This window comes from Pseudophryne corroboree, chromosome 7 (assembly GCF_028390025.1).
Source record: "Pseudophryne corroboree isolate aPseCor3 chromosome 7, aPseCor3.hap2, whole genome shotgun sequence".
NCBI lineage: Eukaryota > Metazoa > Chordata > Amphibia > Anura > Myobatrachidae > Pseudophryne > Pseudophryne corroboree.
In genome coordinates this window covers 96,144,636-96,169,152 of record NC_086450.1, presented here as the reverse complement: position 1 = coordinate 96,169,152, position 24,517 = coordinate 96,144,636, and the positions used below count along the sequence as shown (strand labels likewise).

At 45.2% G+C, this 24,517-nt stretch overlaps 1 protein-coding gene across 4 annotated transcripts in view; it reads left to right on the top strand.

Moving 5' to 3' along the window:
- The window catches only part of RAPGEF4 (Rap guanine nucleotide exchange factor 4), a 626,758-nt gene that overhangs the window by 432,263 nt on the left and 169,978 nt on the right, over window positions 1–24,517 (top strand). For all 4 annotated transcript variants that reach the window (XM_063933451.1, XM_063933450.1, XM_063933452.1 and 1 more), the window contains 7 exons: window positions 7,572–7,656; window positions 7,804–7,864; window positions 11,602–11,678; window positions 14,209–14,355; window positions 15,297–15,412; window positions 18,364–18,452; window positions 20,184–20,262. In XM_063933451.1, the coding sequence (XP_063789521.1) occupies window positions 7,572–7,656; window positions 7,804–7,864; window positions 11,602–11,678; window positions 14,209–14,355; window positions 15,297–15,412; window positions 18,364–18,452; window positions 20,184–20,262 (654 nt within the window). The remainder of the gene's footprint in view (window positions 1–7,571; window positions 7,657–7,803; window positions 7,865–11,601; window positions 11,679–14,208; window positions 14,356–15,296; window positions 15,413–18,363; window positions 18,453–20,183; window positions 20,263–24,517) is intronic.

Here is a 24,517-nt window from a genome sequence, read left to right as displayed (position 1 = left end):
GCGAATGGAATCTTCGCTAGATCCAGTGCACAGCAGCGATGCTCTTTGTATGCATATGCATGCGCAGTTTTGCCATTTTTTACCTGTTCGCTGCGCTGCGAAAATCGGCAGCGAGCGATCAACTCGGAATGACCCCCTTAGTACCTTATACAGTACATTGGTTCAATCAAATAGTTTTTTCACATTCCCCTGTATTAGTGTAGTAGTTAAACAAGTGATCCATAAAACACTGACATTTTGACAGATACCCTCTAATATGTTTCATTCACTTGATATGCACCCCCTCAGATAGCTTATCTTATGTACAGTACAGTGTATAGGTTTTAGGCAGGTGTGGGGAAAATGCTGCAAAGTTAGAATGCTTTAAAAAATAGAAATGTTAATAGTTTATTTTGCTCAATTAAAAAAATGCAAAGTGAATGAACAGAAGAGAAATCAAAATCAAATCAATATTTGGTGTGACCACCCTTTGTCTTCAAAACAGCATAACAGCATCAATTCTGCTAGGTACACTTCCACAGTTTTTGAAGGAACTTCGCAGGGAGGTCAGTCAGGGATTTGGCCAGGACTACTGGTGTCCTCAGTGCTGAGAAATACAGGCAGGTACTTATCCATCATGCAGTATCATCAGGGAGGAGTCTGATTGGCTCCAAATTTATTCTGCTGCAGCAACAACCCCAAACATACAGCCAATGTCATTAATAAGTATCTTCAGCATAAAGAAGAATAAGGAGTCCTGGAAGCAATGATATGTACCCACAGAGCCCTGATCTCACCATCATCGATCAGCCTGGGATTACATGAAGAGACAAAAGGATCTGAGCAAGCCTTCATCAACAGAAGATCTGTGGTTAGTTCTCCAAGATGTTTGGAACAAGACAAAAGGTGGCCCTGCAGGACTCCCCACCCAGCGGCTGCAGACAATAGCAGCCGTTGGGGAAGTGTAAATTAAAACCTCTGCCCACCCCTCAAGCCACCCCTCGTGTACCTGGTGGCTGCCCAGGCTATTAAAATCAAAATTGTGATGGTTGCAATGTTTTTTCTCTGACGTCCTAAGTGGATGCTGGGACTCCGTAAGGACCATGGGGAATAGCGGCTCCGCAGGAGACTGGGCACAACTAAAGAAAGCTTTAGGACTACCTGGTGTGCACTGGCTCCTCCCACTATGACCCTCCTCCAGACCTCAGTTAAAATCTTGTGCCCGGCTTAGCTGGATGCACACTAGGGGCTCTCCTGAGCTCCTAGAAAGAAAGTATATTTTAGGTTTTTTATTTTACAGTGAGATCTGCTGGCAACAGACTCACTGCAGCGAGGGACTAAGGGGAGAAGAAGCGAACCTACCTAACAGGTGGTAGTTTGGGCTTCTTAGGCTACTGGACACCATTAGCTCCAGAGGGATCGACCGCAGGACCCGACCTTGGTGTTCGTTCCCGGAGCCGCGCCGCCGGCCCCCTTACAGAGCCAGAAGCAAGAAGTGTTCCGGAAAATCGGCGGCAGAAGACTTCTGTCTTCAACAAGGTAGCGCACAGCACTGCAGCTGTGCGCCATTGCTCCTCATGCACACCTCACACTCCGGTCACTGATGGGTGCAGGGTGCTGGGGGGGGGGGGGGGGGGGGGCGCCCTGAGGGCAATATAATACACCTTGGCTGGCAAATCATCACAATATATAGTCCCAGGGCTATATATGTGATAAATTACCCCTGCCAGAATCCATGAAAAAGCGGGAGAAAAGTCCGCCGAAAAAGGGGCGGGGCTATCTCCCTCAGCACACTGGCGCCATTTTATCTTCACAGTGCAGCTGGAAGATAGCTCCCCAGGCTCTCCCCTGTAGTTTTCAGGCTCAAAGGGTTAAAAAGAGAGGGGGGGCACTAAATTTAGGCGAAATATGTGTATACAAGCAGCTATTGGGGGAAAAATCACTCAGTTATAGTGTTAATCCCTGCATTATATAGCGCTCTGGTGTGTGCTGGCATACTCTCTCTCTGTCTCCCCAAAGGACTTTGTGGGGTCCTGTCCTCAGTCAGAGCATTCCCTGTGTGTGTGCGGTGTGTCGGTACGGCTGTGTCGACATGTTGGATGAGGAAGGTTACGTGGAGGCGGAGCAGAGGCCGATAAATGGGATGTCGCCCCCTGTGGGGCCGACACCAGAGTGGATGGATAGGTGGAAGGTATTAACCGACAATGTCAACTCCTTACATAAAAGACTGGATGACGTAACAGCTGTGGGACAGCCGGCTTCTCAGCCCGCGCCTGCCCAGGCGTCTCAAAGGCCATCAGGGGCTCAAAAAACGCCCGTTACCTCAGATGGCAGACACAGATGTCGACACGGAGTCTGACTCCAGTGTCGACAAGGTTGAGATATATACACAATCCACTAGGAACATCCGTTACATGATCTCGGCAATGATAAATGTGTTACACATTTCTGACATGAACCCAAGTACCACATAAAAGGGGTTTTATTTTTGGGGAGAAAAAGCAGCCAGTGTTTTGTTCCCCCATCAGATGAGTGAATGAAGTGTGTAAAGAAGCGTGGGTTCCCCCGATAAGAAACTGGTAATTTCTAAAAAGTTACTGATGGCGTACCCTTTCCCGCCAGAGGATAGGTCACGTTGGGAGATATCCCCTAGGGTGGATAAGGCGCTCACACGTTTGTCAAAAAAGGTGGCACTGCCGTCTTAGGATACGGCCACCTTGAAGGAGCCTGCTGATAAAAAGCAGGAGGCTATCCTGAAGTCTGTATATACACACTCAGGTTCTATACTGAGACCTGCAATTGCCTCAGCATAAATAGTGCTGCTGCAGCGTGGTCTGATACCCTGTCAGATAATATTAATACCCTAGACGGGGATAATATTTTGCTAACATAGAGCATATTAAAGATGTCGTCTTATATATGAAGGATGCACAGAGGGATATTTGCCGGCTGGCATCCAGAATTAATGCAATGTCCATTCTGCCGGAGGGTATTAGAGACCCGGCAGTGGACAGGTGGTGCTGCCTTTAAAAGGCACATGGAGATTCAGCCTTATAAGGGTGAGGAATTGTTTGGGGATGGTCTCTGGGACCTCGTATCCACAGCAACAGCTGGGAAGAAAATTTTTTACCTCAGGTTTCCTCACAGCCTAAGAAAGCACCGTATTTTCAGGTACAGTCCTTTCGGCTTCAGAAAAGCAAGCGGGTCAAAGGCGCTTCCTTTCTGCGCAGAGACAAGGGAAGAAGGAAAAAGCTGCACCAGACAGCCAGTTCCCAGGATCAAAAATCTTCCCCCGCTTCCTCTGAGTCCACCGCATAACGCTGGGGCTCCACAGGTGGAGACAGGTGCGGTGGGGGCGCGTCTCGGGAACTTCAGGGACCAATGGGCTTGCCCACAGGTGGATCCCTAGGTTCTGCAAGTAGTATCACAGGGATACAGGCTGGAGTTCGAGGCGACTCCCCCTCGCCGTTACCTCACATCAGCCTTGCCGGCTGCCCTCGGAGAAAGGTAGTACTGGCGGCAATTCACCAGCAGGTGAAATCAAGGTACCCCTCCTTCAACAAGGCCGGGGTTACTATTCCAAAATATTGTGGTACCGAAACCAGACGGTTCGGTGAGACCCATTCTAAAATTGAAATCCTTGAACACTTATATACGAAGGTTCAAGTTCAAAATGGAATCGCTCAGGGCGATTATTGCAAGCCTGGAGAATTTCAGGGTATCACTGGACATCAAGGATGCTTACCTGCATGTCCCTATTTACCCTCTTCACCAGGAGTACCTCAAAATTGTGGTACAGGATTGTCATTATCAATTCCAGACGTTGCCGTTGGTCTGTCCCCGGCACGAGGGTATTTACCAAGGTAATGGCCGAAATAATTATCCCGTACTTGGACGATCTCCTTATAAAGGCGAGGTCCAGGGAGCAGTTGTTCGTCGGAGTAGCACTATCTCGGGAAGTGCTACAACAGCACGGCTGGATTCTGAATATTCCAAAGTCGCAGCTGGTTCCTACGACGCGTCTACTGTTCCTGGGTATGGTTCTGGACACAGAACAGGATAAAAAGGGTTTCTCCCGGAGGAGAAGTCCAAGGAGTTGTCGTCTCTAGACAGAGACCTCCTAATACAAATACAGGTGTCGGTGCATCAATGCACGCGAGCCCTGGGAAAGATGGTAGCTTCTTACGAAGAAATTCCATTCGCCAGGTCCCATGCAAGGATCTTCCAGTGGGATCTGTGGGACAAGTGGTCCGGGTCGCATCTTCAGATGCATCGGCGGATAACCCTGTCTCCAAGGGCCAGGGTGTCGCTGTTGTGGTGGCTGCAGAGTGCTCATCTTCTAGGGGGCCGCAGATTCGGCATACAGGACTGGGTCCTGGTGACCACGGATGCCAGCCTTCGAGGTTGGGGGGCAGTCACACAGGGAAGAAACTTCCAAGGCCTATGGAAAAGTCAGGAGACTTCCCTACACATAAATGTTCTGGAACTAAGGGCCATTTACAATGCTCTAAGTCAGGCTAGACCCCTGCTGCAACACCGGCCGGTGCTGATCCAGTCAGACAACATCACGGCGGTCGCTCATGTAAACCGACAGGGCGGCACAAGAAGCAGGATGGCGATGGCAGAAGCCACAAGGATTCTCCGATGGGCGGAAAATCATGTGTTAGCACTGTCAGCAGTGTTCATTCCCGGAGTGGACAACTGAGAAGCAGACTTTCTCAGCAGACACGACCTCCACCCGGGAGAGTGGGGACTTCATCCAGAAGTCTTCCAAATGATTGTACACCGTTGGGAAAGGCCACAGGTGGACATGATGGCGTCCCGCCTCAACAAAAAGCTACAAAGATATAGCGCCAGGTCAAGGGACCCTCAGGCGATAGCTGTGGACGCTCTGGTAACACCGTGGGTGTACCAGTCGGTGTATGTGTTCCCTTCTCTGCCTCTCTTACCCAGGGTAATGAGAATAATAAGAAGGAGAGGAGTAAGAACTATACTCATTGTTCCGGATTGGCCAAGAAGAGCTTGGTACCCAGAACTCCAAGCAATGATCTCAGAGGACCCATGGCCTCTGCCGCTCAGACAGGACCTGCTGCAGCAGGGGGCCTGTCTGTTCCAAGACGTACCGCGGCTGCGTTTGACGGCATGGCGGTTGAACGCCGGATCCTGAAGGAAAAGGGCACTCCAGAGGAAGTTATCCCTACGCTAATTAAAGCTAGGAAAGAAGTGAACGCAAACCATTATCACCGCATATGGCGAAAATATGTTGCGTGCTGTGAGGCCAGGAAGGCCCCAAAGGAGGAATTTCAGCTAGGTCGATTTCTGCACTTCCTACTGTCAGAGGTGACTATGGGCCTAAAATTGGGTTCCATTAAGGTCCAGATTTCGGCTCTATCGATTTTCTTCCAAAATAGAACTGGCTTCACTGCCTGAAGTTCAGACTTTTGTTAAGGGAGTGCTGCATAGTCAGCCCCCGTTTGTGCCTCCAGTGGCACCGTGGGATCTCAACGTGGTGTTGGATTTCCTGAAGTCGCATTGGGTTGAGCCACTTAAATCCGTGGAGCTACAATACCTCACGTGGAAAGTGGTCATGCTGTGGGCCTTGGCGTTGGCCAGGCGTGTATCAGAATTGGCGGCTTTGTCATGCAAAAGCCCTTATCTGTATTTATATGGATATGGCGGAATTGAGGACTCGTTCCCAATTCCTTCCTAAGGTGGTATCAGTTTTTCATGTGAACCAACCTATTGTGGTGCCTGCGGCTACTTGGGACTTGGAGGATTCCAAGTTACTGGACGTAGTCAGGGACCTGAAAAGTATATGTTTCCAGGACGGCTGGAGTCAGGAAAACTGACTCGCTATTTATCCTGTGTGCACCCAACAAGCTGGGTGCTCCTGCTTCTAAGCAGACTATTGCTCGCTGGATCTGTAGCACGATTCAACTTGCACATTCTGCGGCTGGACTGCCGCACCCTAAATCTGTAAAAGCCCATTCCACGAGGAAAGTGGGCTCTTCTTGGGCGGCTGCCCGAGGGGTCTCGGCTTTACAAATTTGCCGAGCGGTTACTTGGTCGGGTTCAAACACTTTTGCAAGAGTCTACAAGTTTGATACCCTGGCTGAGGAGGACCTAGAGTTTGCTCATTCGGTGCTGCAGAGTCATCCGCACTCTCCCGCCCGTTTGGGAGCTTTGGTATAATCCCCATGGTCCTTACGGAGTCCCAGCATCCACTTAGGACGTCAGAGAAAATAAGATTTTACTCACCGGTAAATCTATTTCTTGTAGTCCGTAGTGGATGCTGGGCGCCCATCCCAAGTGCGGAGTGTCTGCAATACTTGTATATAGTTATTGCCTAACTAAAGGGTTATTGTTGAGCCATCTGTTGAGAGGCTCAGTTATATTTCATACTGTTAACTGGGTATAGTATCACGAGTTATACGGTATGATTGGTGTGGCTGGTATGAGTCTTACCCGGGATTCAAAATCCTTCCTTATTGTGTCAGCTCTTCCGGGCACAGTATCCTAACTGAGGTCTGGAGGAGGGTCATAGTGGGAGGAGCCAGTGCACACCAGGTAGTCCTAAAGCTTTCTTTAGTTGTGCCCAGTCTCCTGCGGAGCCGCTATTCCCCATGGTCCTTACGGAGTCCCAGCATCCACTACGGACTACGAGAAATAGATTTACCGGTGAGTAAAATCTTATTTTTTGATGTTCCGATGGTGCCGTCTGATGTCCCAATGTTTGAAAAGAACAGTATGTTGTGGGTTTTTCTTTTAACAAATACTGTATAAAATACATTTTATCTTTGTTGTAAATAAAGTAATTTTGGATATGATTAAATGCATGTTCTTCACCTAATTCACTCATGAAAAACAACAATTATTTGAGCGGTTTTTATACAAAAAAAATTGGCAATTAAGTGGTTAAAGCATTCTTACTTTACAGCAATTTTTCCAAACCTCTCCAAGACTTTTGCATAATACTGTATTAATGAAATTTAGTAATTATTTACTTTGAAATAAAAGTAAAAGATTGAAATTCTTCCTCTGTCTGAGTTATGCATGAAAGAATGTGGTTTGGAAACACCTTTCAGCGTAAAACACAATGACAATACTTGAAAGAGCGTTTGGGGTGTCTTGGTAGATGACACATGATTGCACTGCAGCAGCGGCTTATCAATCACAAGGCACCCTCCCCATGAGACACCCCTCCTCCCCTTTCAAAAATTCTTAGTGGTTAATTCAATTAGCCACGTGTCCCCTAGTGACGCAAGTAAGTGCACCTATATGCCGCTCTTATGGTACCTCCAGAGTCGTAGATTTTAGTTTGCAGCCCCATAGGGGGCAAGATTAGGCCATGAGGAGGATGAGTTGAAGTGCCATTGCTGCCATTTCCACGCCGTTACCACAGCAACTCACCTCTGTCGCCGCTAATTGAATTGACCCCTTAGACTTGAATCAGTTTTTTATTTATTTATTTTTTAAATGCGCTTGTTACCGTTTCTATCATTTGTGTGCCTATTGGATATATCTGTTATACTTTATGCTAAAACTAAGTACTGTATATTCAAAAGTACTGTATATGTTTTCCTACTGTGCAGACCTGGTCAACGGAGCGCAGATGACCTAGAAATTATTTTTGAAGAACTTATTCACATTAAAGCCTTATCTCACCTCTCAACCACTGTAAGTCACATTATTTGCTTGTTGGTTTCATATTTGTTCAGAGTATTTGTTGTGATCTGTGGCATGATTCTATTTCATTTTATTTTCTTATAATGTGCAGTCTTTTGATGGACATGGTGTAGTAACTGGTTGTATTCTTTCATGAAGGTTAAAAGGGAGCTGGCAGGATTTTTAATCTTTGAATCTCACCCAAAGGCTGGAACAGTGTGTAAGTACGGATTCTACTAAAGTATAAAACAAAAAGTGCAGGCTCTTGACATACCTACTATAATGTTATTATTACTATTTAGAATATTGGGCCTAATTCTGAGTTGATCGCAGCAGCAATTTTGTTAGCAGTTGGGCAAAACCATGTGCACTGCAGGGGGGGACAGATATGACATGTGCAGAGAGAGTTAGATTTTGGTGGGGTGTGTTCAAACTGAAATCCAATTTGCAGTGTAAAAATAAAGCAGCCAGTATTTACCCTGCACAGAAACAAAATAACCCACCCAAATCTAACTCTCTCTGCACATGTTACATCTGCCCCCCCTGCACTGCACATGGTTTTGCCCAATTGCTAACAAACTTGCTGCTGCGATCAACTCAGAATTACCCCCATTATTCTGAATGATAGGCACCAGCTTCGGACTGTGCAGAAAACTGATAATACGTAATACGTGCATACAAAATAGTCAACATAGGTTTAGACTTGAAATCAAAGGGAATGGTAAGAAAGAAATGACACAAATTTTAGGAAGAAACATACACACATATAAGTGGCTTGTAACATTACTACATTTACACCGACGGGGTGATGGTGGGGGTGGGGTGAGGGTGGTGGATTCTCAAAAGTGTTGTCATCTTTTTGAAGCCAGAATTTAACTGCCAGAAATTCTATATGGAATGGAAAGAGAAGGAAGAGAACAATTAAATGTATTTTGGCTTGTGCAGGTTAATTATCTGCAATACAGCTAGTAAGAGTGTAGTTTATACATACAATACTTATCTGATATATAATAGTCTTCTATATAGTAGAACATATGTAGCATGCTGCTGCATTAGAGCTCTTTCCATCTGAGGAGGGGGGGTTGGCGTGAGTGCTCTGTCTATATCCAATCACCTCGGTACATCACAAGCTGTCCATAGACTCACGATGGCTGGCCTCTGGATGATGGCGTTAGCTTCAACATAGTTGTGTGCTGTATACTCGCTAGAATAAACAGTTATAGATATTCGCAAAATAGAAATGAAGGGCCTAATTCAGATCTGATCGCTGGCCTGCATTTTTTGCTGTCCTGCGATCAGATAGTCACCACCTACAGGGGGAGTGTATTTTCACTGTGCAAGTGTGCAATCCTATGTGTAGCAGAGAGATTGAATCCTGCTGATCGGGGACGGAGCTGACGTCAGACACCCTTCCTGAAAACGCTTGAGTCCGCCTACGTTTTTCCGGACACTCCCTGAAAATGATAACAGTAAAATTAAAACAGCGCTAAATATATTTAATTAAAAACAATTTAATCCACATTTATATAAAACAGTTGTTAATAGGAAACGTATCTGTTAAAAAACACACAGGTAATGAATGGATCTCAGGACTTATCCACCAATAAATGCACTTCTTTGGAAAGCAAATGTCCAATGTTTATGTGGTAATTACTCACACATGGCCATGTTTTACCAGCAGTAAAGATATTCCAGCTGTAAGGTGTTTCCAAACTGTGTTCCAAATAGGGGAGTCCAATTGATTAAGCTCGTTAGGCAATGGCAGTGGCAGTGTTGGATCCTGGTTCACAGAGTGCTTTCGCTGGTATTGCTGTTTAGCTGGAAGTTTCCAAATCAAATGGATGGTGCTAGGTGGAGCAGTCCAGTACCTGGTGTTTGAAGAACTGACGCGTTTCGCCGCTCTTGGCAGCTTTTTCAAAGGTCACTCTGTGAACCAGGATCCAACACTGCCACTGCCGTCGCCTAACGAGCTTAATCAATTGGACTCCCCTATTTGGAACACAGTTTGGAAACACCTTACAGCTGGAATATCTTTACTGCTGGTAAAACATGGCCATGTGTGAGTAATTACCACATAAACATTGGACATTTGCTTTCCAAAGAAGTGCATTTATTGGTGGATAAGTCCTGAGATCCATTCATTACCTGTGTGTTTTTTAACAGATACGTTTCCTATTAACAACTGTTTTATATAAATGTGGATTAAATTGTTTTTAATTATATATATTTAGCGCTGTTTTCATTTTACTGTTATCTATTTCTTAGGGAGACTGACTACCTCCCAATAGAGCTGCTAGGAGAAACCACCCATACGTGCGCCTGTTTATATCTACTTGATATATATTCCACTCCCTGAAAATGGTCAGTTGCCACCCATAAACGCCCTCTTCCTGTCAATTACCTTGCGAACACCCGTGCAAATGGATCCTTCGCACCATCCCATCACTGACTGCAGATGCCCGTTGTAGCCGTCCGACGTGCCTGCGCATTGCGGCCCAGACGCATGTGCAGTTTGGATCTGATCGCCCACTGTACAAAAACACACAGCTGCAATCAGATCTGAATTTCCCCCTAGATCTCCACAAAGGGAAATTTAGTCTTTAGGGGTTATGTACTAACCAAAACAAATGTGAACCTCCTATGGGCCTACTTGCCCATCTAGTGCCTTTGACGTGGTTCTTGAAACTGCCCCAGAAAATCAAACCTAGCACACACCTAGCATCAAGGGTTGGTGGAACCACCTTACAGTGCCTATAATGGTAAGAGTGACATTTCTCTCAAAGTCCAATCTACTTTCCTGTAATTACTTCATGATATATTACTAGAGCCTTTATTACTGCTTGTTTTATTACTGCTCACTTATAACTACCGGCTTTATTACTGCCCGCTTTCTTACTCCTGACTTTATTATTTCTACTCACTTACTACTACCGACTTTATTACTGCTTTGCTTTATTACTACACGTTTACTACCCACTTAATACCATAGGCTTTATTACTACTTGTTTTGTTATTATCGGCTTTGTTTACTACTCACTGTATTTCTACTCACTTTATGACTACCAGCTTTATTACTACTCGCTTTTTTATTGGCTTTATTACTACATTATTATATACTAAAGGCTTTATTACTACTGTCTTTATTGCTACCTACTTCATTACTGCTTTCTTTATAACTGCCCACTTTATTGCTACTCTATTCCCACTGGCTTTAATTACTATTGGCTTTGTTACTACTTGGTTTATTACTACTGATTTAGTTACTAGTTGTGTTCTTTCTACTTACTTTATTATTACCAGCTTTATTACTATTCAATTTATTACTACTTGCTTTATTACAGCCAACTTTATTACTACCAGCTTTTTTGCTACTCACTATATTACTACCAGCTTTATTACTACCAGCTTTATTACTGCTCACTTTATTACTACCGGCTTTATTACTGCTCACTTTATTACTACCGGCTTTATTACTGCTCACTTTATTTCTGCCGGCTTTATTACAGCCAACGTTATTTGCTACTTGCTTTTTTGCTACTCACTATATTACTACCAACTTTATTACTACTGGTTTTATTAACTACCCACAAACTTTGCCAGGTCACACATATGCACTGCCCCTGGAAGATTTCCTGTAGCATATTTCATTAATAAGATAAATAAATAGAAGAAATAAGAAAATTTATAAAAAAAATTAAACAAATATTAATTTCTTTAAAGGAAAACATGTTAGCAATGAAGCATTTGTTTCCCATAGGCCATCGTGATAAGGTAATAATGATCAGATTGTAACTCTGTTATCCCTGTTAAAAGGGCTATTGTTATTGCCATTAATTTACATAGCACCACTAATTACATAATACTGCATAGAGAATATTTCACATTCACATCAGTCGCTACCCCATTGAAGCGTAGATGGAAAAATTAACTTTTAATTGATGTGATTCCTGTTTGCAGTGTTTAACCAAGGAGAAGAAGGGACTTCCTGGTACATCATCCTAAAAGGATCAGTCAACGTGGTCATCTACGGCAAGGTGTGCGCTATATCTGACTACAGCATGTACATGTAAATAGATTGGAAAATGGAAAATATAGTCTCTGTGAATCTTAAGTGTAGTGTGGGTCAGACACTAGGAGATAACAATGTGAATGTAAAGTTGGTGGCCTGTACCACCCACAGATGGCAGGTTTAGTTCAGCTCACAATCCTGTCTGTAGAAAGTGAGAGCAGTTGCAAATTGCAATGCAAGAGGATATACAGTATACACATTTATTGGGAGATTTATGTGTTGTCCATAGCAGGGCCGGTGCTACGGTGTTCGGCGCCCCCCTGCAAACTATAAATTTGCACCCTCCCATACTTTACAAAGGGACAGCGCTTGTCAATAAAAGGATGTGGTCTCACAAGGAAGGGACATGGCCACACAATAGTACCCCCATTTAAAACACCCCCAGTAATGGCGCTGCTTACACATAACGCCCCAGTAGTATCACAGCTTACACATAACGCCCCAGTAGTAGCGCCGCTTCCACATAACGACGCCAGTAGTAGCGCCGCTTAAACATAACGCCCCCAGTAGTAGCGCAGCTTACACATAACGCCCCATAGTAGCGCAGCTTACACATAACGCACCAGTAGTAGCGCCGCTTACACTTAACGCCCCAAGTAGTAGCGCAGCTTACACATAACACCACAGTAGTAGCGTAGCTTACAAATAACGCCCCCAGTAGTAGCCAGGCTTACTCACTCACTCTTCCTTCACTTACTTATCAGTCTGGCTGGCAGGATCTGGAGCAGCATGTCCTCTGTGGTACTGCAGTCTTCTGGTCCCGTGTAGCCCTGCCCCCTTTTGTCATGTAGCCCCGCCCTCATTTTCTGTCCGTTTCGTCCGATCAGTTAGTCACTGTTACAGGAGGGGAGAGGAGGCTTTAAGCTGCCGGCGTTGCTGCCTGTCATACAGTGACAGGCACAGCAGCCGGCAGCAGCAGGGAGGCCAGGTGCAGCAGCGGGGATGCAGTGCAGGGAAAGCGCCTCTCCTCCCTGGCGCCTACCTGCACTGCATCCCTTTGCTGAGCGGGTAGCGCCGGGCCTGGTCCATAGCAACCACAATCAGATTCTAGCTATAATTTTAAAGAATGTACTAGATAAATGATGGCTAGAATGTGATTGGTTGCTATGGAAACACGTCCACTTTCCTCTTTAGAGGGTTTGATGCATCTTCCATTTAGACTTATACACTGTTATGCTGAGATATAACACAAAAAACAATGTTGCTCTACTAGAACAGTATTCTAGGTACTCTATTACTTGAGCAGGGACATTTAAGACATTAGTAGGCCTGGGAATATGTACCCCTTTGCAGAAGAATTTGTTTAAATTTTGTCAAACAAATGACAAAATTACAGAGCGTGATAGGGTTGGGTACGATATGCCGGCGGTCAAAATACCAACCGCGGCATCCCGATGATGAGAATCCCGACAGGGGCAAGGTAATATACTCACCTTTCCCCAATGCCTCTCTAACCCTAGCCCTCCCCAGCCTATCCCTAACTCTCCCCACTGGTGCCTAGACCTAACCCCCCGCCCCGCCCCCCCCCTTCCCACAGCCTCAACCTGACCACCCCCCTCTCCACAGCCTGACCCTAACAGTCCCCCCCCGCAGTCTAAACCTAAATCACGCTGTAGGAGACAGGCCATTACAGTGATATCACGCTGTAGGAGACAGGCCATTACAATGACATCATGCTGTAGGAGACAGGCCATTACAATGACATCACGCTGTAGGAGACAGGCCATTACAATGACATCACGCTGTAGGAGACAAGCCATTACAATGACATCACGCTGTAGGAGACAGGCAGGGGCGTACACGGTGAAATAATTACAATTGCTGGTAACCAGAATAAAAATAAATGGTTGCAATTTCAACCAAATCGCATGGCAGACAGAGGAATCCAGCCTAAGGCATGGAAGACAGGCCTGGCTGACGGAAGACTGTTATACAGAATAAGATGACGGCATTCAGCTTGAACAAAATATATAGAGTACCAATTCAGTATAAGACATGGACATATGAGGAATAAGGAGAGTGGACAAACTTGAGACTTGAGGAAGAGGACCTTGCCCATGAGAGCTTACATTCTAAAGAAAGGCCAGGACGATGGTGAGACCAAAGCGGTTCTGGGTCCTAGATTGACAGTACATGGGAACGGTAAATGTATCAGTGTCCAGTCCTTGTACCGCTACAGTCCATATCAGGATGGAAATCTAGTGTACTTTACATTTGCTAAAACACAGATTGGATTTGGGTTGAAAATAACCATTTTGTTTAATAAACTGGCACATTTCCAACAAATACTAAAAAACAAACCCAGGCTATAAGATTTGTGGATAGATTCAGAGATGTTACCATGGCAGCCGTTAGTCATTGACAGCTGAGTTGGTATGATGCTCAGATGGGATAACTTTTTTTTCTGCTCATATATTTGATATTAGCCATTTCTCCAATGAGAACATTTAAAACACTAGGGATTCACTTTCTTTCTATGATACCTGTGATTTCAGGGTGTGGTGTGTACGTTACATGAAGGAGATGACTTTGGCAAGTTAGCCTTAGTAAATGACGCACCTCGGGCAGCATCGATTGTCCTACGAGAAGACAACTGCCACTTCCTGCGGGTGGATAAAGAGGACTTCAACCGAATCCTACGTGTAAGGATGTCACCTATGTTTCCTATTAAGCTATATATGACATAGGATACATAGAGGGTCTGACGTTGCATTGAAAGTACACCTGTTGGCGGAGCATATCTTGCCTGCTTTTGCTCTACGTAAGCTCTGGTACTGAGTTTTTTACGTAGGTAAGAGTTGTATGCACTTCCGGTGAATCTCCGCTTACTAAAGAAGAGGTGTGATTGGGCAGCGTCAATGTGTGTTCATGTAGGCTAAGATCAGTGGGGGCGAGTCAACAGAACTGAGGGCTATGCTGAGTTGCCCGTAATTATGTACACGTCTGATTTCATATGTTTCTGTTGCACCAAGTACAGGCTGGTGTAAGGTGTGCTAGTGTGCATTATAGATGATGATGAGTAGAGAACCAGGCGTACGTATAGGGACAGGCACACTGCATACGTACAGAGCGTACAACTCTCTGTATGGGGGAATATATTTATTTCTATGCACACAATGTGACAGTACATATAGCGGTATCTATCCAACTTAGCATCTAGCCCAGAGTGTGCGTTATTGCATGTAATCTGTAAATAGCGAGGACGCTGAATAGTCGCGGTCATGGTGTGGTGGCAGTATAGTAGTGAGGTCATTATTTCCAGCTTATTTGTTGCTATATGATTGCTATGCATGTAATTTAAAGGGAAAATAACGTAAAATAACAAGCACATCAATACATTTAGTGTACGCTGGGAGAACATTGAATATCAATGTATTTTCCTTGCCCTCTATGACACAAGTACAGTAGTTGCTTTAACATGCACATGGAATATCACTACTTAGTGAACCGTTGATCCTTAGAGAATTCATAGGCAGCACTGACAGTAATAATTCATATTATTATTATTATTATTATTATTATTAATAACCTCTATAATTGTTTTAATGAGTAAATGATCTGTGTTTCCTTCTGACTCTTGCAGGACGTTGAGGCAAATACAGTGAGGCTGAAGGAACATGACCAGGACGTGTTGGTGTTGGAGAAGATTCCCGCTGGAACACAAGTTTTGGCACAAGGAAACACTCAGTCACCATATAAGTATGTTACATGCTGTTGTACACTCACTGACTATGATGACTAGGCAGACGCACGAAAGTGAACTGTCTCATGTCCAGGGCTTAAAGTGGTCCTGGTGAGGTGGTGGAACTCATGGAGGAGAACCATGGAGGCACCAGGACCTGAGGAAGGAGTAGGTGGCTGCAGCTCATCAGTAACACTAGTGCCTCCTGTATCATCGATTGACGCAGATGATGGGGTGGGCTTTTCTGTTGCAATTACTGTGCAGGGCAAAGGAGATGGTGGAACTAGTTCCCCCTACCATTACAGGTGGTGGAACTCAGTTCCACCTCATTCCCCCTCACTTTAACCCCTGCTCATGTCTGTGTAGCCATAGCTGCGTCCTATTCTGAGTCATGCATGTGTCGTGGGGATGCCTGTTTCATACGGCTCTCTCACATCTAGCAAGGGGTAGGTGTAAGCTCCTGTACTAATGATGATGACTGCAGAGGGACAAACACTGGCTGAAGACGTATTGCAATAACATTCTGCTAGCAAAGTACCCACATTCCGAATGTATTTGCACACCAAGCTGCATGGGAATCACACCCATCATTTATATAAACAAGAAAGCTTCTTACGTCATACACTATAGGGGGCAAGGTTAGACTGGCCCACAGCAGGGTTGGATTAAGGGCCACATGGGCCTTGAGCTGGAAGTGTTCAAGGGCCTACTGTGAAATGCGGAGGAGCTGTGATCAGTGTGGGGGAGGGGGGGGGGGCAGAGCTGCATGGATGTGTACGCCCCCTACACTACCAGCCCCATTGTTTCACTAAGTACATTAGAATACAAAAATTGCATACATTTATGAGAAAAACTAGAAAAACTAATTGTAATACTTAAGATTGTGTGGCCAGCTGGTTGCTATTTATGTGGAGGCCTGGAGCTGTAGCTCCATCCGCCCTATTGTTAATCTGGCCCTGTCCCACAGGGGTACAGCCCCCCCAATGGGACCCACTGCTTGGGGGCACACCTCCTCTTCTAGGGATCAGGTTCCAGACTGTGCACTTGAAATATATATTATATGTGTTACCCTATACTGCAGAGGACTATGGTGTATTCTCTACGATGTATTGCTGTTGTTAATCTGATACATGTTCATGCACTAGCAGTATTAATATATCTATCTATATATATATATATATATATATATATATATATATTATCAAGGGGACCAGACCATGCACTCTCTAATGGTTAGCCAAGCCTCTGTGGTGGCTGCCCACACCCCCTCTGGAGACTGTCCATACCCCTAAACATGTGTATGCATTGCATTCCCCCGGTGGGCCCTTCATGCCCCAGTACGGCACTGAGAGGGGCAATTCAATTAACCCTATCAGTTTAACAGGCATGAAATAGGGGGTTAGCCTCGAGCTTTAACGCCCAGAGCTATTCAGTTAGAACTTCTTTTTCTCGCCCGTTAAATTGATCTATTTTCGGGCTATAACCTATAGAAAGTGGGATAAATTCCTAGACCTATGTGTCAACATGGTCGTGGCGCCTGAAAACAAACTATTTATTGGGTATTTCTTTTCAGGTCTGTTCAGAACTGGAAAGAAATCCCTGTTAAGTGCAGCCTGCTGTTAAATTGTTGCTGCTAATTGAATTCCCCCCTATATGTAACATCTACATGTTTAAAATGTACCAATGAAAACCAGGGCCGTCTTAACAGCAGTGTGGGCCCCTGGGCACAACAATGCACTGGGGCCCCTACCTATTCTCCAACGGTAGCGGTTGGGCGTGCAATCAGCGTCAGCTTTGATGTCCCGTGGGCGGTAGGGGGTGTTCTATCTTCAGCTCAGCATGTAGGACCTGGAGCAGTAATTTCTGCTAATTAATCCTTTACTGCACAGATGCGGCGGAGGGAACACTAAACTGTATAAGGGGCATTAGGCTGAATGAAGGGGCCCTGGTGGTAGGGGTTTTTTAATGCGCAGGGGAGGGGTGGATAGTGGAGTGGGTTTAATATTTACCATTTTCCGGTGGGAGGGCAGCTTGCTTGACTGCAGATATCTCCAGTTCCTGGAGATAGATTTCTTACCTTTGAGTGGGATAAAAACACTAAAGAGTCTCACCTTTCAGGAGGTTCTGGGGACTTGGGGATCAGAGTTCGGAGCAATCCACCAACGAAAATATAAAACTGTATACCAGTTTGGAGCTGGAGCAGGGACCAGCTGCTGGAAGGCTGATATCTCTGGTTCTGGGCATAGTAGAGACAAGCTGTCAGTGTTCATCAAAAGGGGAGCGTCCCAGCTTTTGTAGTATATCTTCAGAAAAACTAAAAGTCAAACAGAATCCGAGATATTGGGCTGGGAAGAGCAATTAACAGGCTTGGATGGGGACCACTGCTTTGAAGTCGGATATCTCTGGTTCCCCTGGCCCGATTTTCAAAAATCTGGTACCCCTGGAAAGAGGGGACCCTCAGCTACCAGCCTAGGGCCCTTATACCTCTGGGGCCCTTGGGCAAGTGCCCATTGAGCCCATACGAAAAGACGGCCCTGATGAAAACTAATATCAAAGCTCAAAATTTTTTAAACACCCAGGCAGTCATCTATTGTAGTACAGTGTGCTACTTTAACGACTAAACCACAAATCTGTGCCACGTACTCTGTTGCTATATAAATTAATAATAATAATAAAAAAAATAAGTATTATTATTATTATTATTATTATTACTATTATTATGCCATTTTTACTTCCTTCACTGTCCATGTTGTGTTGACTGTCTTTGGAAGCCTACAAGTGTTTACTGTAGATCAGTCCTAAAGTTTGGAGAGAGCCGTCCAGATATACACAAAGATGCGTATATTCTCCAATTCGCTGCAGTAGGTGCGGCCACATGCGGATCTGTGTGTGACTCATAATCAGGGCCTATGTCTCCACCTTTGTTTGTATGTATTTAAGTATAGCTGTCCACTTTATTGTTTTATAGATACACTGTGATGTCTGGAAATCCAGAAAAAATTCTAGAACATTTCTTAGAAACAATGAGACTTGAGCCAAGCTTGAATGAAGCAATAGGTAAAATATTATGGTCTAATAAATTATAATATTTACGTTTCGTATGATAACCGTTAAATGTTTCAGGGTGAATTGTTATGTATTCTTTGCTTCTTTTATTAAATCTGATAAAATTTTAATTTTGATGATGGAAAGATCTTTAAAGAATTATTCTACATATGATTTTTTACCAAGTCCTCTATTCTCCATATAATAGTACTTGGCCTGGATCCCACCTTTAGGAAAATCACAGCATTCGTATAATGGCCCTCATTCCGAGTTGTTCGCTCGCTAGCAGATTTTAGCAGCATTGCACACGCTAGGCCGCCGCCCTCTGGGAGTGTATCTTAGCATAGCAGAATTGCAAACAAAAGATTAGCAGAATTGCGAATAGAAATTTCTTAGCAGTTTCTGAGTAGCTCGAGACTTACTCCTACACTGCGATCAGCTCAGCCCATTTCGTTCCTGGTTTGACGTCACAAACACGCCCTGCGTTCGGCCAGCCACTCCCCCATTTCTCCAGACACTCCCGAGTTTTATCCTGGCACGCCTGCGTTTTTCCGCACACTCCCAGAAAAGTTTTGTGCTAAAATACTTAGCGCATGCGCCCTGCGTACCATGCGCATGCGCATTTTCGCCTTAATCGCTCCGTTGCGAAACTCGGCAACGAGCTAACAACTCAGAATGACCCCCATAGGGCCTAATTCAGACCTGATCACAGCAGCAAAGGTTTTCTCTGGGCAAAACCATGGGGGTCATTCCGAGTTGATCGCATGCTGCCGATTTTCTCTGCGCTGCGATCAGGTCTCTACTGCGCATGCGTATGCACCACAATGCGCACGCGCGTCGTACGGGGACAGTGCGGGCTGTTGCTGAGCAATGGATTTAACGAAGAATCCATACGCACAGCCGATCGCAAGAAGATTGACAGAAAGAGGGCGTTTATGGGTGTCAACTGACCGTTTTCTGGGAGTGGTAGGGAAAATGCAGGCGTATCCGGGCGTTTGGAGGGCGGGTGTGTGACGTCAATTCCGACACCAAAAAGACTGAAATGATCGCAAGGGCTGAGTGAGTTCAGCCCTACTCTGAAACTGCACAAAATGTTTTTTCAGAGCTCGGCTGCACAGGCGTTCGCCCACTTGCAAAGCGAAATTACACTCCCCCGTGGGCGGCGACTATGCGTTTGCACGGCTGCTAAAAACAGCTTGCGAGCGATCAACTCGGAATGAGGGCCCATGTGCACTGCAGGTGGGGCAGATGTAACATGTGCAGAGAGAGTTAGAATTGGGTGGGGTATGTTCAAACTGAAATCTAAATTGCAATGCAAAAATAAAGCAGACAGTATTTACCCTGCACAGAAACAATATAACCCACCCAAATCTAACTCTCTCAGCACATATTACATCTGCCCCACATGCAGTGCAACATGGTTTTGCCCAGTAGACAAAGATTTTGCTGCTGTGATCAACTCTGAATTAGACCCATAGCCAGGCCCACTCCTCCAAACATATGTAGGCGTTCATTGCAGCCGCGCTAGATCTCATCTGTTACGGAGAGGCGCCAAGTACTGATTGAGACCGGCTATATGCGAGTGTCGGAACCATGCAAAGTGTAAGGTGGAGTATCATGTGTAGGATGACCACCACTAAAGTGTTATTAGAACTATTTAAGTTAATTTGGTAAAAAATGAAATGTAAACTTGAAAACTTATCACATATCTTTATATAATATTTATTATTTATTTCTCTTTAGATACTGCTGTAGACGACTTTATACTGATGCACTGTGTTTTCATGCCAAACTCTCAGCTCTGCCCAGTCTTGATGTCCCAATATCCTTTTTTAAAACAAGCAACATCAATTTAAGTTAAACATTTTGCAATTATTTGTATTCCATGTGTGCCTTCATTTCACAGTTTGCTCTATAGAAGATTTTTTTCATCCTTCACCTTTTGCTATACAGTATGTTTAAATTAGTAGCTGATGTGTTTTGTACAGTACACTGTAGCAAATAACAATTTTAACTGGGTGAAAACAAGCAGATGTATAGAAGGAAAGGGCCTCCCTGAAAGCAGCATTGTATTGGGAGTGGCTGGCGGGAACTGGTGCATTTACTCATTATGGAAGGCAGCAGTCTGATAGCAGGTGTTGGTTTATTTTCTGGTATCGTTTAGGATGGGTGGTCTTCAGGTTGCCGGCCTCCCGGCGACCACCATACCGGCGCCGGAATCCCGACCGCCAGCATACCGACATCCACGAACCCCTGGAGGAAGAATAGATAGCGTGGTGCGCGTAGCGCCCCACTGTGCCCGCAAGGGGCTCATTTGCGCTCGCCCAGCTGTCAGTATGCCGGTGGTCTGGATTCCGGCGCCGGTATGCTGGTCGCCGGGACCCCGACCACCGGCATACCATACTTAACCCCGTTTAAGACTTCTACAGTGTGTGGTGTACTCATGTTTAGTCCTCCAAACCTGAGGAGACAGGATGATGGCTTTAAACACACCTTAATGATTCATCTGCATGTGAAGACTAATGGGCCCTAGACACTCAGCGACCCGCCGCCGAGCTGCCCGACGGCCGATACGAAAGTTTCTTCACTCCCCCCGTCACCCGGCTCCATAGCCCTGCATGCTAATATGGACGAGATTGTCCATATTGGCCTGCAGGTATGAACGAGCCGGCACTAACGATGAAAGAGCGCGGGGCCGCACATCGTTCATCGGTGGTGCCTACACACTGAAAGATACGAGTTCTCGTTCATTAATGAGCGAGAACATTCATATCGTTCATTAATGAGCGAGAACGTTCATATCGTTCATTAATGAACGAGAACGTTCATATCGTTCAGTAAAATCTTTAAGTGTGTAGGTCCTATTATACTCTCGTATGAGGTCAGAGCCTGGGTCTGCTACATGGTCAGTTATACCCCTAAAATTCTCATTGGCAGGATTATATACGGAGTATGATGGGCACAAAAGTATCATTACTTCTAATCAGTGTCTAGTCCTTGTACCGCTACAGTCCATAGGGGTGTGGATCAGTAGATCTACAGTAAACAGATAGACCGTCAGTAGGTCTACCCCATATATTTTACGTGCAAAAGGTCAACAGGGAAAAGGTCGACAAGGTCAAAAGTCAACATGTAAATGAAAAATGTCAACACAAATTTTTTTTTTAAGTTTTGGAGTGTCATTTTGTATGTTTCATTTCATGTGACCACAGTTAGTGTACCACGTACTCTCGCAAGGCTTTCTTCACTCGCCACGCTTCGGGCAAGGTGGCTCGCAACACCGCTGCACTCACCAAACGTTACTATTCCCAATTGTAGTTCATGTGGATGTTAAATGAAGCAAAAGTTAAAAAAAAATTACAATTAAAAAAATAATAATTGTGTCATCAATTTGTGTGTTGTCCATTGTCATTTCGACCTTTTGAACCTGATGACATTTTGTACCTGTCGACCTTTTCACCACATCAGCCTATTGCACGTTGGCCATATGGGGTCGACCTATTGACTGTCTAACTAGACACTGTCTGTCCAGTGTCTGGAACCCGTCTATGGGGCCGATTCAGATCTGATCACTAGGCTGCGTTTTCTCACAACCTGCGATTAGGCCAGAACTGCGCATACGTATGCACCGCAATGCATCGGCGCGTCAGACGACTGCACCGGGCATCGGTGCATAGAGAGGGGATGGTGTGCGAAAAAAGCGATTGCACGGGCAAACGCAAGGTGATTGGGACAGGAAGAGGCCATTTGTGGGTGGCAACTGACCATTTTACAGGAGTGTCCGGGAAAACGCAGGAGGGACCAGGCATTTTGAGGGAGGGTGTCTGACGTCAGCGCCAATCCTGATCAACGCAGCAGCTGAGTAAGTCATGGACTGTGCAGAGACTACACAAACTCATGTTTGTGCAGGTGTCCAAGAAAAGCGAACGTACACCTGCACAAAAGTTATACCCTCCCCCTATAGTCGGCGACTACCTGATCGCAGGAATGCAAAAAACACACCCTAGCGATCATGTCTGAATTACCTCCTATATCAGGGTGATGATCTTTTGTACTTTACACAGATTGGAATTTGGGTTGACATTACCAGACACTGAAAAAAAGGGGGCTACATATTAAACAGCTGTGTTTCCTAAAACTTCCTCCAATTTGGATGTGAATACCCTCAAATTAAAGCTGATAGTTAATACCTTTAAACCATATTGATTTTATAACTGTAACATGAATATATTTTGGTAAAATATAAAAAATTGTGTCAGTGTCCAAATATATATGGACCTAACTGTACATGTTTTGGTGGTATATTAAATATATGTTTTATTACAATAGTGGGCTATTCTGGCACTGTCTATCTAAAGAGGATGAAAGCTTAGAAGTAATGGAGGCTACATTCACCAAAGTGGGAGAAACCACCATCCCAAAGCATATCTGCCTATAATAAAACTGTAGTCATATCCGCTCACTACTAATAATATGTAGAACAGCGATGGCCGACATGATAAACACTGGGAGCCCCAGATGTACTGGCATGCAGTGAGATCATAGGTAAAGCATGGCATATGTAGAGCAGTCACTCACTTGGAACATTGGGCATAATTCATGTTTGTACGTTATGGCGATGTTCACGCAACTGAGTGATGATCGGCAGACTGCGCATATGCCGTGATCACACTGAGCACGCGCCAAGCTACCTTTGCTATGCCGCTCACAGTGAGATTATTAATACAAAGGGATTGGCAGGAAGGGACTGTTTCGGGAGGTAACAGGGAGTAGTGGAACACAATTGTGGCATGTCATGGCTGCAGCAGCTGCGTAGGCATGTGCATACAAAGATGAATTAGGCCCATGGTACAAATATTCCTCCTTATTAAAATGTAAATGAGTTTTAGAACCAGATACAATGGAATTGGAATGGAATGGGTTTTTTTCCAGCATGTTGAACATTTATATTTATCTAACTGAACACGTCTTGTGGAGAACAGTGTGTACGTATGAAAAAAATTTTTATTTAGCTTTTGACATATAAATGTTGTTTGTGCTGCATTGCAAATTGCAGCACTCCCTCACCCCTATGCCAAAAGTCCAGAGCCCTGGGCTTCAGGCCAAGTACTAGCAGCACTCCATCATCCCTTTGCCAAAATTCTGGAGCCCTGGGCTTCAGGCCAAGTACTAGCAGCACTCCATCATCCCTTTGCCAAAATTCTGGAGCCCTGGGCTTCAGGCCAAGTACTAGCAGCACTCCATCATCCCTTTGCCAAAATTCTGGAGCCCTGGGATTCAGGCCAAGTACTAGCAGCACTCCATCATCCCTTTGCCAAAATTCTGGAGCCCTGGGCTTCAGGCCAAGTACTAGCAGCACTCCATCATCCCTTTGCCAAAATTCTGGAGCCCTGGGATTCAGGCCAAGTACTAGCAGCCCTCCATCATCCCTTTGCCAAAATTCTGGAGCCCTGGGCTTCAGGCCATGTACTAGCAGCACTCCATCATCCCTTTGCCAAAATTCTGGAGCCCTGGGCTTCAGGCCAAGTACTAGCTGCACTCCATCATCCCTTTGCCAAAATTCTGGAGCCCTGGGCTTCAGGCCATGTACTAGCAGCACTCCATTATCCCTTTGCCAAAATTCTGGAGCCCTGGGCTTCAGGCCATGTACTAGCAGCACTCCATCATCCCTTTGCCAAAATTCTGGAGCCCTGGGCTTCAGGCCAAGTACTAGCTGCACTCCCTCTCCCCTATGCAAAAAGTCCAGAGCCCTGGGCTTCATTCCAGGCACTAGTAGCACTCCCTCAACCCTACTATGCCAAACGTCTGGAGCGCTGGGCTTCAGGCCAAGCACTTCAGCCCAGGGGCCAGATGTATTGACGTCCATGTTGGCCGGAGGTGCGGGTTTCCAGTCGAACTCAGACATTTTTTTAAGACGGCAATCATTTGCACAGCAAAACCATGCCTTGTAAATGATTGCCGCTTTAATAAAACATCCAAGTTAGGCCAGGAACCCGCACCTCCAGCCAACTGGGATGTTATTACATCCAGCCCCATATGCATGATCTATAAGCTCCCCAGGTAATCATTTCTATAAA